Source organism: Scatophagus argus, chromosome 12 (assembly GCF_020382885.2).
Source record: "Scatophagus argus isolate fScaArg1 chromosome 12, fScaArg1.pri, whole genome shotgun sequence".
In the NCBI taxonomy this organism is placed as follows: domain Eukaryota; kingdom Metazoa; phylum Chordata; class Actinopteri; family Scatophagidae; genus Scatophagus; species Scatophagus argus.
This window is the reverse complement of record NC_058504.1, coordinates 23,364,982-23,379,736: the sequence shown is the minus strand read 5'-3', so window position 1 is coordinate 23,379,736 and position 14,755 is coordinate 23,364,982. Positions and strand designations below refer to the sequence as shown.

Sequence of the window (14,755 nt, the reverse complement as noted above, 5' to 3'; positions counted from 1 at the left end):
TGAACTCTTCCTGAATAATCAGAAAAATTCAGGAATCTCCAGAAGACTTTATCAGGAACTTAAAAAATGTTCTAAAGAAATACTAATAAAATAAAGAGTTTCTGGAGGATATCTTTATTTAACTGTTATCTGGCTTCACGAATTCTGACAACTGCAGTCATGCTAAAGTGGTAAGTCAACCCAGGTTTTCCCCAAGTGGTCATGAACTCCTTCACATGAAAGAGGTCGTGTTAACATAAGGAAGTTCAACACATAATCCAGGCTAAAAGCAACACAGCTGCTAAATACAGGGAAGACAGCAGGCAAAGAATGGTATGAATGAATGGGAATCCATAGGACACCAGTGGATCTGACTGTAACTACATCTGTGAATTCCCTGAGATCACTGTGTTGGTCAGATGTTTTCCTATGGCGTGCATGATGATTTTAACCTCATTCTTTCAGCTGCAACCCGACATTGTCAAATGGCCTCGCGAGCAAATTAATAATGAAAATAAAAACATAATTCAATATTCTATAAGTACAAGTCACTGTGAACCACCACCATAACCCAGAAAACCCAATGTTAACCCAGAGGTTAACCTCGCTAAGAACAAATCCTGGACAGGCCTACAGTCTGACAGGACGCCAGCTTCAACCAAACACTGGTGATCACTGACTCTGTTTGGTCTGCCACGGTGAATCATCTGATGAGGATGCAGATACAACCAACTCACTGCCAGCAATGTAATTATGATTAATACAGAGCAGCCATGTTGGCTCACAGCCTCCACTCACAGACCTAATCTGATTTAACAGACTTTATGTGAATGCAGCAAGGGAGTCATTTCATGATTACAGACTACATCCTGAGTGACTACACCACAGAAATACAGCAAAACTGCATCTTCATACATATTGTGCAAAATTATCTCATTCAATGATTAGAGAAGTAACTACTACAACCACTAGAGGTCACCACCTCACAATCAACTGAAATATTAGTCATATTAAGCTGAGTCCGACAGCGTGTATCGCTGTTTTTTATTAGCCTGTAAAAAAAAAACAGAATGAAAATTAAATTAGTAGTCACGTTGTGATTTTTTAGGTAACTTTCCAAATTAATTTGATAGGTCAATATGTTTCACTGAAATGATTTTGCTGCAGTGGAGAATATAATCCAAATTTGTCAGAAACAGAAAATTTAGCACAGAATTCCCTGGAGATACATCTTATTTTTTTTAAGTTATTGAAAAAGTAGTAATGTGTCAGTGGTCTTTATCTGTTGAAAAATTTAATAAAAGGCTCACTTTAAAAAAAAAAAAATTGTCACACTGCGCGCAGATTTTACTGCATGTCAGCTTCCGCAATTATCTGTTGGGAAAGAAAACTCCTCTTTGCAAGGTCTGTAATTTTACTTTTTCTCTCAGGTGTCTGACAGCCAGCTGGAGGTGAGACTTAATTTAGCTGTGAAGTCGTCCAGATGGAAAACAGAACCATTCTGGCTCAGTTTTAGGCCCTTGTGTGGCAGTGAAGATAGAAAATATAGTGCAGAGGACGGTGAGCTTGATGATTTGAGACTTTCTGTTATGGCAGCTGAGAGGTTTAATCCAGCTGAAAGTGGACCCAGACTGGATCAGTGTTGATACAGGATGCCAAGGCCCAGTCGCTGCCGCTGCCACCTCCACCCGTCTGGGAGGTGGAGGTGAGTCAGGTAGCAGCTTGTGAATGAGAGGGTTTGTGGAAAAAGACTCAGAGGGACAAGAGGGCATTTAGAGAGTGAGGGGCCACATCTGGAGGGAAACCGAAATACCAACCAGTTAACCACAACACCTTTTCCTCACCAAGTGTGTGTGTGTGTGTGTGTGTGTGCGTGTGTGTGCGCGCGCGTGCATGTGAACAGCATCATCAAAATGTTTTTCCAGCTGCTCTCTTCACTCTCGACTTCAACAGCTGGACAATCAGAAGTTTTTTTGAAGGAATCAAACTGAGGCTGTAAGAGAAGGATTTTGTTTCGTCTGTTTCGGGTTGTGTTGTAAAAATTCTGGAAATAGCGAGAAATACCGTCACCACCATCTCGTCCTCTGCTCGTAGGTGATACATCTCGTCATTCTTAAGGTCATGTCTTTTTGTTTTTCTTTCTTCCTGTTTTATTGTGAAAACTTACCTCTCCTCTCATTTCAGATCGCTTCACTTCCTGCTCCTGTTTTTCCCTCCAGTTGTGATTGTCTGCCCCGCCTTCATTAGATTCACCTGTGTCTCAGCATCCTTCCCCTCTCTTGTGTATTTAGTGTGTGTTTCTCCTCCTCTCTGTGCCACTTTGTCTTTGTACCTCAGTGTCAAACGTTCCAGCAGTCTTCTTACGCCCAGTGATCTGTTTTCCCGGTTTTTGGATTTTTGCCTGTTTGTTTCTTTTCCTTTGCCTTTGGATTTGTTTGCAGAGTGGACTGACTATCATGTGCCGAACCCCTTTTTGCTAGTAAACCGTGTTTGTTTGAGACCCAAACTGTTTCTAAGAGTCGTGCTTTTGAGTCCTGCTTTTGTGGAGTACCAGTTGTGAATGAGAATGGAGATGTGGAGGAGACAATGGAAGTAAGTAAGTAATAATGTCCATTTGGTGACACAGTATGACTACCAGCCTACTGCCAGCGATGGAGGAAGTACTCAGAGTGTATACTGCATGAATGCAAACACACACACACACACACATATTATAACGTTACCAAGCCTGTTCAACATGTGTCCTTGTTAGCCCTCTGCGTTCACGGATGGATGCCAGAGATAGTGCAGCTCAGCTCACATGACTGAGCATCTCAAACACACACACGCACACACAGAAAATTGGTCCATTTAGCTGGTCCTACTCATCAAACTGATATGAGGAAAATAAAGAGAACTGAAAATAGAAAGATAAATTCTGTAGTGTTTCCATCCATGGACACACAATGACTTAACGGTGGGTGTATTTGGGCATGTCAGGTTTTTGACCCTTTGAAGTGACTGTAGCTGGTCAGTACAGGCGTCTAGCAGATTGAGTCGTGAAGCCAGCAGCTACAGAGTGTAGAAAAATAAATACCTACATGTACGAGCACACATGTTGTTTTATGTTAAGCATGTGGAGTGAAATGGCTTGTTCGTTAAGATGACATTACCACTAATTCCCGAGCAGAGTGTGTACTGCAGTCAGTTTCACAGAGATGATGGAGGATAACTTCAATCCTACCGCATCAACAGACACAAACACACACTGCGGTGGCAGATGGTCGCCTGAGAGGAGACAGAGATACCTGAATCTCAGAGAGAGATTTAAACATCTAATCTAATGAAAGTGATTCTCCCTCTCTCTCTCACACACACACACACACGCACACACACACACACACACACACACGCTGTCCATTTGCCTTGACAGTCACATTACTCACAAACGGTGTTTGGTAGACAGATGGTTCTCTCTGTGTGAGGAAGCTGATCTGATTCACTACAGAGACTCCCCCCGTCATCTCCTCATAGACCTCCTCTTCCTCCTCCTCATCCTATTTCTCTCTCAAGTCAAGCCAGTTTTATCTTAACAGCCAATTGAAGGGGATTCACAGTCTGAGGGGCACATGACTCATGCTCAGATAAACTCAGTTTTAAAGAAAAACAACTCTTTGATGGGAAAAAAATGAAGAAAGCAACAGAGGAGGAACCCATCTTCAGGATGGACAGGAAATGGACAAACAGAGTTAAATGACAATTTGGGCAATCAGAATGATGACATTTTTTTTATCTATGCCACATATATTTTCCAATATATATGCACATATTTGAAACTGGCCCCCTATATGTCTTGCAACTATATGTATATATACGTACATATACATACCGTATATATGTACTACTTTCTACTTTCTTTCTATCAATGACTTAAATGTTCACTGATGAAAAGAGTCTTTAGTTGATTTGGTCTTAAATGATTTTGTCTCTTCATTCATGAAAAAGATTCATCAGCTCTGTGATCATCTGCACTGTAAATGGCAGAAAGGGACACAGGCAGAGGGGCCTGAAAAGGAAGCAGAACAGAAGGTCAAAGGTCACAAACACAAACAAAATCTCACCCACTCATAGACACACACACACACACGCAGTCACACACTGACAGCAGCGGGTCACATGTTGTCCTCCTGATGTAAACCTGGAAACACACACACACACACACACAGGCAGTTTACTCGACTTATCACAGTGTCAGCACATTGCCTCAGATCAAACACTAATCAGCACTGTTACGACAGTGTGTCAGTGTGTGTGTGTGTGTGAGAGAGACACACACACACACTACTAAGATATGCTCTTTGCTCTTTGCTTGTGGCTGCACATAAAAGTTTAAATATTTCCAGTGGTAACTTCTACAGTCGACTGCTCTGAATCTACTGGGCTTTGTTTCTCTTTTACGTGTCTCAGCGTGGCAGGAATACAACACCACTGATGGCTTTGAATGCACCTGTTGCTTGGGAAAGTGAACATTCACTCCGTTGTCTATAGTACTTTAACTCTCACTTAGGTCTGCTGGACACTGTACACTCCGGCCCGTTCTCTCTTATCCCCTAATTGATTGTCTATTAAACATTTTCTGGATAAGTTTACCTGTTCTGATCTGCCTGTTTGGACTGTTTGGAGTCATGCATCTAGCGTCAGAAATGGTTAGCTACTGAGTCTTTCCAAGTAGAGGCTAAAACCATCATGACCCAAGCTGATCCTGTCCAGGTGTTCTCACAAATGATGAGCCTCCAACACTCTATTGACAAACCACTCATTCTTTTGGCAATTTTTATTTTTATTAGATCAACACATTTAGAATGAGGTCCCAAAGTATATTTTAATGGTTTTTATGAACAGCATGAATCATTACATCAGCCTCCATATCTTGAATTTCCCCTTTGGGGATCATCAGGATTATCTTATGTATGAAGACCTCACTATTGTTTTAAGAAAGACAAATGGATGGTTGACACAAGTGTACAAGATGTATGTGACAGTCTGTATCTTTTGAACAGAATAAGCTAAAGGATTCAAATGAAAGTAAAAATTGTGCTCTCCCCTAATTTTAAAGGCTGTTTCCATTATGAGACTATTCGCAGTCATTAAACCAACAGATCAGATATGTGTTTAGTCATTTCATCCTGCTGTGTCTCTCTAAATGAAGCTCAGTTAATTAAGTGGATTTTAAAGCATCTTCCCACACATGAAGCGATCTGAATACACTGCGATGAAGGAGTCCTTCAGCAGGTTGTTCTGTGCCTGCTGTGCATGTCTCAGTGCAACCGACTTCCCAGAGCTTTTAATCCAAAACAGCCAAGAAGTCCTCAGAATAACATGTAAATCTGAACAACTCTAACTGGGACAGGAGTGTCAGTATGGAAGCTTTGGTGTGCCAAACCAGGGAGTCAGTGACAGAAACGGGATGGAGAAAATCTTCGAAACAGTGTCAGTGTGACACAGCACAGGTCCGCAGCAACACAAACTACATCCTCCAAAAACAGCTCCAACACAAACCCATCAGCATCGTGAAGGAGGACTTACTGGAGGACTGTCATGTTGGACTGCATTCATTTCAGTTAAGTGTCTCTAATAAACTGGCAACTGAGCACAAGCTTCCAATATCATGTTGTCTTGTGTTTTTACTAGATGACTTTTGTTGTTTGTCAACTGCAAACTACTTTCAACCTTTCAACAGGAGGGGGAGGTCTGGATAAAAATTAACCACTTGTGGCTTTAGTACAAAATGCACACACACACACACACACACACACACACACACCATACACAGAGACCTGGCATGAACCTGAAAACCACCCACAGGGCAGCAGTAACAGCTTGTACCATGAAACCAGCCTGCAGGAGTGTGAGCGTGTGTGTGTGTGTGTGTGTGTGTGTGTGTGTGTGTGTGTGTAAAGGAACTGGGGGTGTATTTGGGTGGCATGAGGCTCCTCAAAGGAGGGCAGCAGTTGTCGCGGTGATTTGACTCCTGCAGGTTTTAGCATCATGTTGAAAAAAACCAAAGAAACACCTAATGTTGTTTATTCAATATTTATGTTATTTTAACAAACACCATTTCCCATAACCCCACAGACCATCGCGGGTCGAGTGTCAGTGAGCGGTTAATTCAGTGTGTGTAATAACAGCAGGAGAGTCGAGTGTCGTGGAATATAGAAAGAAAAAACATCATGCGTTCAGAAAGGCAGAAAAACATATGAAATAAATGCTGAGTGACAGATTGTGTTGTGTCGCAGACAGGAAGTGATGTCATGACTTCCATCATGGAATACCACATCTGTACATAAAAGGACCAATCAAACATGAAACTGTCAAATGCTGTAGGAAGTTTGTGGTTAATAAATAAAAACACATTTCCTCACTGGACTAAACATATGTGATTAATGATTAAACAGCAGCAACAGTCAAAGGGTCTCCCCCTGCCATTCCTTCAAAATAAAAGCTCAGGACCAGGCAGAGCACCATGATGTAAAAGGGTGAGTTTCCATGGAGACGACGACGGCTCCACTTCAATTATAGGTGTGAAACTGTTATTAGATGATATACCACCATGCATTATCACTACCCACACACCAACACAAACATCCTTCCTCAGAGTTTGATCCTGATCTACAGGATGTGAATAGCCAACATTTCTATTTCATCACTTTTCTAACATGTTTCAGTTATTCCAATCACAAAACCTCACCCCCTCTTTATAGCATCAAAAACTAATTAAAACCAAATATGGAGGGGGAGGGGCTTATCAGCTGTACTGCAGCCAGATACCAGGGGGCATCCAGATGTTTTAGCTTCACTTTTAGGGAGCTCTCATGTCATTCATCTTTATGTACAGTCAGTGATACAGGCAGACACAAAGATCATGTAGTCTTGTTGTAGCTTTTATTAATTTACCTGTTCCCTTTCTCTTGTTAATTTGTTATGACATTTCACTCTTATGTTCATTGATTCAAATTTTCAAAGAGTGTGTGTGTGTGTATGTGTTTTTCTGATCTCATGTGGACAAAAACCTGCTTACACAGCTACATGTGGGCACTCATCTACCTTATGGGGACAAAATGCAAGTCCCTATGGGGAAATGATTAACTTTTAGGGTGAAGACTTGGTTTAAGGTTGGGCTGAGTCTGACGTTTAGGTAAGGGTAGGGTAAAGCTAAGGGTTAGGAAAGTTATGGTTTTGGCTTGAGCAAGTCTGCAGGAAGTGAATGTAAATCTATGTAATGTGCCCATTGGGCATGAAAACCTACACACACACACACACACACACACACACACACACACACAACTTCATATTGATCAAAATGTGGAGGGAAGGAAAGAAGGCAAGGAGGGACATCAGAATGAAGAAAATAGTAAAGGGAAGGAGCAGGTAAGAGAGAGAAAAAGATGAGTGAAAGAAAAAACGGAGGAGAAAGAAAAAGACAATGACAAGAAAGAGGAAGAGGGCAAAAGAGGAAGAAGGATGAACAAATGTGCACACAACAAAGGAAAGAGGAGGGAAGCAAAAGCAAGAGAGAAGATCAATACTCTCTCCATCTCTGTCAGAGAAGGGAGTCTCACTTCTCCTTCTTCTCTGGTTTCCTGACCAGTAACAATCCAACACTACCACGGGCTGTACTGCAGTACACAGAAATACTCCTGAAAGTGCAGACAGCAGGGTTGGATCTGCAGTATTCATTGAAAACATTCAGGTAACTGTGTTCAGGTGACTGTCACTTCCACCACTTTAGAAATCGGTGATGACATTACTGCCAAAAGTTTTCACCAGAGTGGAGTAATTAAAGGTTTCAATTAATGTCAACATCCAAATCATAATTAGAGGGATTTTCCATCAAAATGTTGAATAAAATCTGCTTTAATTAAAGCCACAGGACTGAAAGCTGCATCATTTCTGAAGAGAAACAATAAAACTGCAGTCTGAAGAATTCAGTGCCACCAGAGGTTTGTGTACACACAGAGACACACAGAAACACACACACACACAGCTCTACTCAAAATAGACAATAACTGAATAACAAAACCTAACACTGTCACAGAGGAAAGTAAAACCAAGGTTATGACAGCAAAACAATGCCAGGCAGGATGCATGTGTGCGTGTGTGTGTGAGTGACAGGAGGACATGGCCAAGCATGTTCACTTCCAGGCTGAAAGAGGCCGATGCGTCATCTAATCACTATGAGCCGTCTGCTGTTTGCATGTAGTAAACCAATCTGTGTGTGTATTCACTGTACAGATGAAGCTGCAGCAGCTCCAATAGAAAAAAAAGGAAAAAGAATGCTCCTTTATGTTTGTGTGTTTAGTCTTTCAACATGGCCGTCAGGGTAACAACACCGGAGAGATTCATGTCCAGCATGACCAATCAGAGGGCTCAGTTAAAAGGTGTTGACCTCTGACCTCTCCATTGTTTACATGACATCTCTGCTGCAGTCCCTGAGGAATGAATGCATCAAAGGCACCTTCACAAACCTAACTAATTTACCCTGAGTGCTACAACACACACACACACACACTCTGGTTAACTGCCATCAGCATCTAAATCTATCTCAGCTCCAGAGCAGAAATGTCTGAAAAGAGGACAACAATGGCAGCGATCGCACAGATACTGAGGTTTGTGTGTGCGTGTGTGTGTGTGTGTGTGTGTGTGTGTGTGAGACATCAGGAGGATGGATGAGTCACAGCCATGTCTGAATTCCTGAACCTTTGTTCTAATCAGAGGTCTTGGATGTTTCCCACAGCCTCCTGTGCTGCTCTGCACCCAGACAAGCCGAATGTTAAAAGCACTGATGAGCCCGTCACACTGCAGTGTCTGCTGGGAAACCTTTGGCCCTGACATTCACGTGGACTTGACTTTGACACATACCACTGACCAAAAACACTACCAGGACGTTGAACCCCACCACACCGCAAACGCTATTCAGGAACATCTCAAGAAACATGACAGCTTGAGTGCTTAAGGTGCCGACGTGGCCCCTAAACTCACTAGATCATCTGCAGGAAGTAGCGACTCTGATCTATGGCGGCCCCGCTTCGCAGACTGAAGGAACTGATCATTAAAGCTGAATCATTACTTTAACTTAAAATTGAAACACTTTTGTCTCGCCCATTCTTTGATTGACCTTCCATCTGCACTTTCAGCAACTTCGGCCTCCTCTTCCCAAACAACGACAAAACCGCAGCTAAAACCGAGGGCCATCTTTTTCACTTCTGTGAATGTGGAGTGAAGCTCATTCAACTGGAAACTTCCAGAGAAAACTCAGAGCATGAACCTGAAGTGAACGGCTGAGATGTGATAAAGCTGAGCAGGCAAGTCTGGACCAGCCTACCCATCTGAGACCCCAGCTCACACTCTCACCCAGTGTGACTTCAGTGGATCACAGAGCTGTTTGCATGCACAGAGTTAGATTCAAATCTCTAAGCATCACCAGCGACCGACACAAACCAAATGGAATCAGACCTGAGTGGTTCACAACACTCAAAATGTACTTGCAGTAATCAGTGTAAAACTTTATGACTCCTTCACAGTGTTGAAAGATGAAAGTTAATATTTTGTGCAACAACAGGCCTAGTTACAGTGTCATTATTCTTACTGGTGAGCTCACACAAATCCCAGTGACTTCAGTCCAGTCAGCCCACACAGGCAAACACAGGTCTCATGAACTGGCTTTAAGAATGCAGCATATTTTAGAAGTGGATCAAATGTTTCCACCAAACCGAGCGCACCTGTGGAGCCCCGGAGGTTTGAACCACTCCACTCGTATGTGATATATTGCAAAACAAGCCCTCCCTGAATAACCTCATGAGCTGGAGCTTCCCCTGAGGTGCACAAGCATCATGTTTGTTTCTACAGCAGTGCAGCACTTCAGTCATGTGACCCCATCATGGCAAATGCACAGTAACAATTTGAATATCTCCAACATGTTCTATAGGGACTGACTCAAATAAACCAATTTTAAAATGTGCTACTGTGGCTCTGTTGCCCACAAGACAATCTGATTAGTTACACATTATGAGTAAAAGCCAGTCAACTCTAAATCATCTGAATCTCTAAAGTAACAGGCAAGTTTGTACTTAATCACTCAATTACTCTAAATTTTGACACTAAAACTTTCATTTACTGCAAATATATATTGGTTTCAAATATCAGTTATCCTTGTTTAGCAATAATTGCATTGGCCCTGAAAAAAACACAACGTAATAAGTAGCTGCACCATCAATCATTTTAAATCAATAAACAATTAACAAACTCAGACACCTCCAGAGCTCTCTGAAAAACTTCTGAAATATCAGCAGATGGAAGCAGAAGATAAAGTTGATGAAATGATTTTCCTCCTGGAACACATCTGGCAATCTTTGGCCTGAGACACACCTTGAGACACATCTTGGTACCAGAATGATGTGTGAAGGTTTAGCTGGAATGAAGATAAAACTGTATGAAAGTTTTGCACAAGAAGGAAGGAAGTGATGGAAGAGAGCAAAACGGTGAAGTTACCAATGCAATCAAGGCTACACAGACCTGTTTGCTTTGTTCACATTGGGTCAGAGCGGATAAAGTGGTTTCACCAGAATAAATGTCACACATGAGAAGCACTGGACCTGATAATCCATAGACGATTATCAGCATTATCAGTAGAACAGAAAAAATATTTTCTCAAAGAGTCAGGAAGAAAGACACATTTTACAGCAAGACAATGAAAGAAACAGCAAAATCATGGCAGATGGTAATCCTGCTATATATATTGCAAATCAAAATTATCTTTTACTATCTGACTCCTCCCCACTCGTGCGCACTGTGTTTTAAAGCAAACGCCCCCTTACAGATAGACTGAGCCTCCAAACATTTAGTATTTAGTTTCAGCAAAGCCTGCGACAAAGCCTGAACACCACTCCTTTGAGCTGGAGTGAAACGCATCCCAAACCTGGTCTCCACCTGTCCGCCATGAACACAGCAGACTGAACAGACAGCAGACTGAACAGACAGCAGACTGAACTCCCAGACATCATCTGTTCAACAACAGTTACACTCCAGTCCCCTGCTGTGTGACTGGGTGATGAATCACAAGCCAAGGACTCCTTTTGGCCTTGCAGGGAAAAAAAATGCTCCTGTTACAAACCTCCTCAACTTCTTACTACCTCCACCCTCTTAACAGGCAGTAAGGAGTAATAAACCAAGTGCTAACAAGGACCTACAACTGCAGCTCACAGCTGAGCCTTCAGCACTCCTGACTGTAAACAACTACTCGTTGTTCCTGTATCACAGTTTCACACAAATCAGCTAAGCACCACAACAAGAGCACATCCAAAAACACAAAACACAAAAACATCCCCCCAGGCTCTGTAAAGCACTGTAAATCAAGCGCTCCCTCTCCCAGCTGACAGTGGAATCTCCAGATTACCTGTGAGTTAACATCCATACATGTTCCAAATTGTGCCATAAACCGACTCCTCCCTACCAGGCCTGTTATGTATAATAAATGAAGCACGCACCTTTGATCAAAAGCTGCCCCATTTGACTCTCAGTCTAAACCCACCCACAGGTGATTTCTTTGCCAAAACAACAACAAAACACAGCCCTTTGTTCCTCCATCCACACTGTCACCTCGTCCTGGCTCTGTGTCTTAAACCGAGTGCTCCCCTTCTCTCCTCTGTATCAGCTGAGGACGATCCATTGCACACCTCCCCTTTGAAATCTGTCAGATCAAACCAATCCCTCCTCTTTGCCCCTTATCCATCTAGACCCCTTAGCTGGCATGTAAAAGCAGCTCAAAACAAGCACACCCTTGACTAGCTCATGAAACGAAGCATCCCTTCACAAGCATAGCTTTATTTAGTTTTTTTCTGCAACACAAAGTGCAACTGCAATCAGAATCAAACCAACCCCTCCTCTCTGCCCCTTCCCCCCAATCTACAGATGTAATGCATGACAAACCAAGCGCTGCCTGTCTGAACCCTCTTGCTTCTCCATCTTGACGTTGTAGCTGGTGCGTGGAGCACAGCAAACCAAGCATGCCCTTGATTACCTCAGAACCTGGTGTTTCCTTGCTCGTGTGCTGTAAGCAAATCAAACTAATTCCACCTCTTCCTCCACATCCTCTTGTTTCAGGTTCTTTCTTTTGTCACATGCTTGGTGGTCACATCAAAGCAGTAATTGGTAATAAAAATCCCTGATGTAATGGAGCTTCTCTTCACATGCACAACTTTGAGGTTTTTTTTGCAATGTGTTCATGTGAAGATTGCAAGAGAATAAAACCAACTTCTCCTTCCCTGACAACTCAAATCAAACACTCCCATTCAGCACCTTAGAGCCTGGGTTTCATCTCTGCTTCTTTCTGCTACAAAATCAGCAAAATCAAACCTACCCCTCCTCTCTTCCTATGATTCATGTCCATCCTTTCTTCCAGAAGCTCTCAGCTCTCTCCTCAGCTCTGACACACAAATTAAGCGCTCCCTTCACTGCCTCAGGAGTTGAAGCTTGTCTTGCCCAAGCATTTACTGCAGCACAATAACTGAGAAGCTTAATCACCTACCCTCACCTCGGAGACCCTCTGCTCTTAGCTGGCATGTAACGTATAACAAATCAAGCGCTCCCTTCATTACCTCACTGCTGGAGCTTCCCCTTACATACACAAGCACCTTCTCTGCAACAAAATCAACTTACCTCTCCTCAGTCCCTTCTCCATCTCAGTCCTTCATCTAAACGCTCTCCCCTTAGCTGGTAGCGTTAATGCATGACAAAACAAGCGCTCCCTTGGCGCTGAGCTTCCCCTCATATCGTGTGTATTTCCTACAACAAAATCAAATCACCCCCCTCCTCTTTTCCTCTTCTCTATTTCTCTCCTTTAGGTAGATACTCTCCTCTTATCTGGCACATGATATATCACAAACCAAGCGCTCCCTTTACCTCTAGACCATCTGAAGCCTGCAGCCTCTCTTACATATCAACATTGTCATGTTCGTGTCTTTTTCTGCAATATCCAAAACACAAAGCGGAACCTAAATAAAAGCAAACCGACCTCAGCCTGCCGGCGTGGAGAGCATGACTCTCACACACACCGGGACACACCGGGGTCGGGTCTTACCTCTGGAGCTGCTGAAGGCGGTGTACCAGGACAGGGAGACCAGCCCGCACAGCCCAAACAACAAGACCGTCAAGAAGGAGACATTTCGGAGCCTCATCTCCGGAGCCCCGGGAGCATGTCCGCACTGAGAGGGGGGAGGAGAGGGATGGAGGGAGGGGGAACGGCAGGTAGGTCAGAGAGACAGAGAGAGAGAGAGAGAGAGAGAGAGAGAGAGAGAGACGGAGAGGCGGGCGGAGCTATAGCTGTATCAGCAACAGCAGCGAGACTGAGGGGAGACAAAAAGAAAGAGAGGGAGAGAGAGGAGGGGAGGAGACAGAAACAGGTAGAGACACACTGAGAGAAAGCTAATATATATATATATTATTTTATTTTATTTTATTTTACTGAAAATGGTTGTGCCGCTGTATGAAACTGGGGGGAAACTTTAGAAAAACCGTTCAATAAAATATTAGATAAATTCTTCGATAAACATAAATGACTTTCTCCCTGTCCATTCAGATCAAACAGTTCAACAGTTCAGCTGAAGAAATTACAAACGCTATAGAACACAAAACATATGCAGTGGCAGTATTCAAAGATCTCAAAAAAAAAAAGCCTTTGACACAGTCATAACGTATTAAATAATAAACTGGAACGGAAGGGGATTAGTGGAGTAACATTGCACTGGGAGAAAAGTTACTTTAGAGACAGGAAACAACTTGTGAAGTTGGGAGAGTATTCATCGACATACTTGAACATTGCTTGAGGCGTTCCCCAGGGGTCAGTACTGGGTCTGTTTATTCTGTATATAAATGATATTTGTAAGGTATCAAAAATATTAAAATTAGTACTGTTCGCATATAACACAAATATTTTCTGTTCTGGGGACAATTTAAAGGAGTTGCAAATTAAAAAGGTGGTTTGAGAGAAAGAAATTATCATCAAACCTACATAAAATTAAAATCATGCTATTTGGTGCTCACAACAGAAGTACTCAAGTAGATACTGGTAGAGGGTGTCACAACTGGAAGAGTTTATGAGTTTATGTTTCTTCTTTATGTTTCTGATAGATGACAACATATGCTGAAAATCTCACATTAAACATATACACAATAAAGTTTCAAAAAGCATTTCAGTACTGAGTAAGGCAAAACACTTTCTGGACCATAAATCACTCCACATTTTTTAATGTTGACTGCTTTTACCATATTAAACTACTGTGCAGTGGTTTGGGGCCATACTTACAAATGTACACTGTCACCATTGTCTACATTGCAAAAAGGAGCCACACAGATCATTCACAACAGTGGTTATAGAGATCGCAAAATTTTATTATTCTTAAAATAATAAACATTAAAATTCACTGAGGTGGTTCATTTTCAAACAGCACAAATAATGTATAAAGCAAGAAGCCCCAGCATTCTCCTGTTCAGCACCTCTCCATCTGCCCCTCCTCTTTCTCCCCCACTTCCTCCTCCTCCCCGGAAGACATAATCAGCCCAACGGTGACTACAGGCCAGGTAAAGAGGCAGCTGGAAAAACTACATCAGTGGAAGGTTGCAGGTCCTGATGGCATCAGGATCCTGAAGACCTGTGCCAGCCGACTGTCTCCTGTACTTGGACATCTATGCAACCTGAGCCTGATCTCATCTCATGTGATGAAGGTCCTGGAGAGACTGGACT

The 14,755-nt window shown here is 42.6% G+C and overlaps 1 protein-coding gene across 3 annotated transcripts in view; it reads right to left on the bottom strand.

Annotated features, from left to right (window-relative positions):
- The window catches only part of mgat4b (alpha-1,3-mannosyl-glycoprotein 4-beta-N-acetylglucosaminyltransferase B), a 71,251-nt gene extending 57,970 nt beyond the window's left edge, over window positions 1-13,281 (bottom strand). For 2 of the 3 annotated variants that reach the window (XR_006844882.1, XM_046406045.1), the window contains exon 1: window positions 13,094-13,281. Coding sequence is in view for 2 of the 3 variants with exons in the window: in XM_046406045.1 (XP_046262001.1) it covers window positions 13,094-13,190 (97 nt within the window). In the remaining variant the exon portion in view is untranslated. The other variant, XM_046406046.1, reaches the window with a different exon arrangement.
- Between the last annotated feature and the right edge of the window lie 1,474 nt (window positions 13,282-14,755).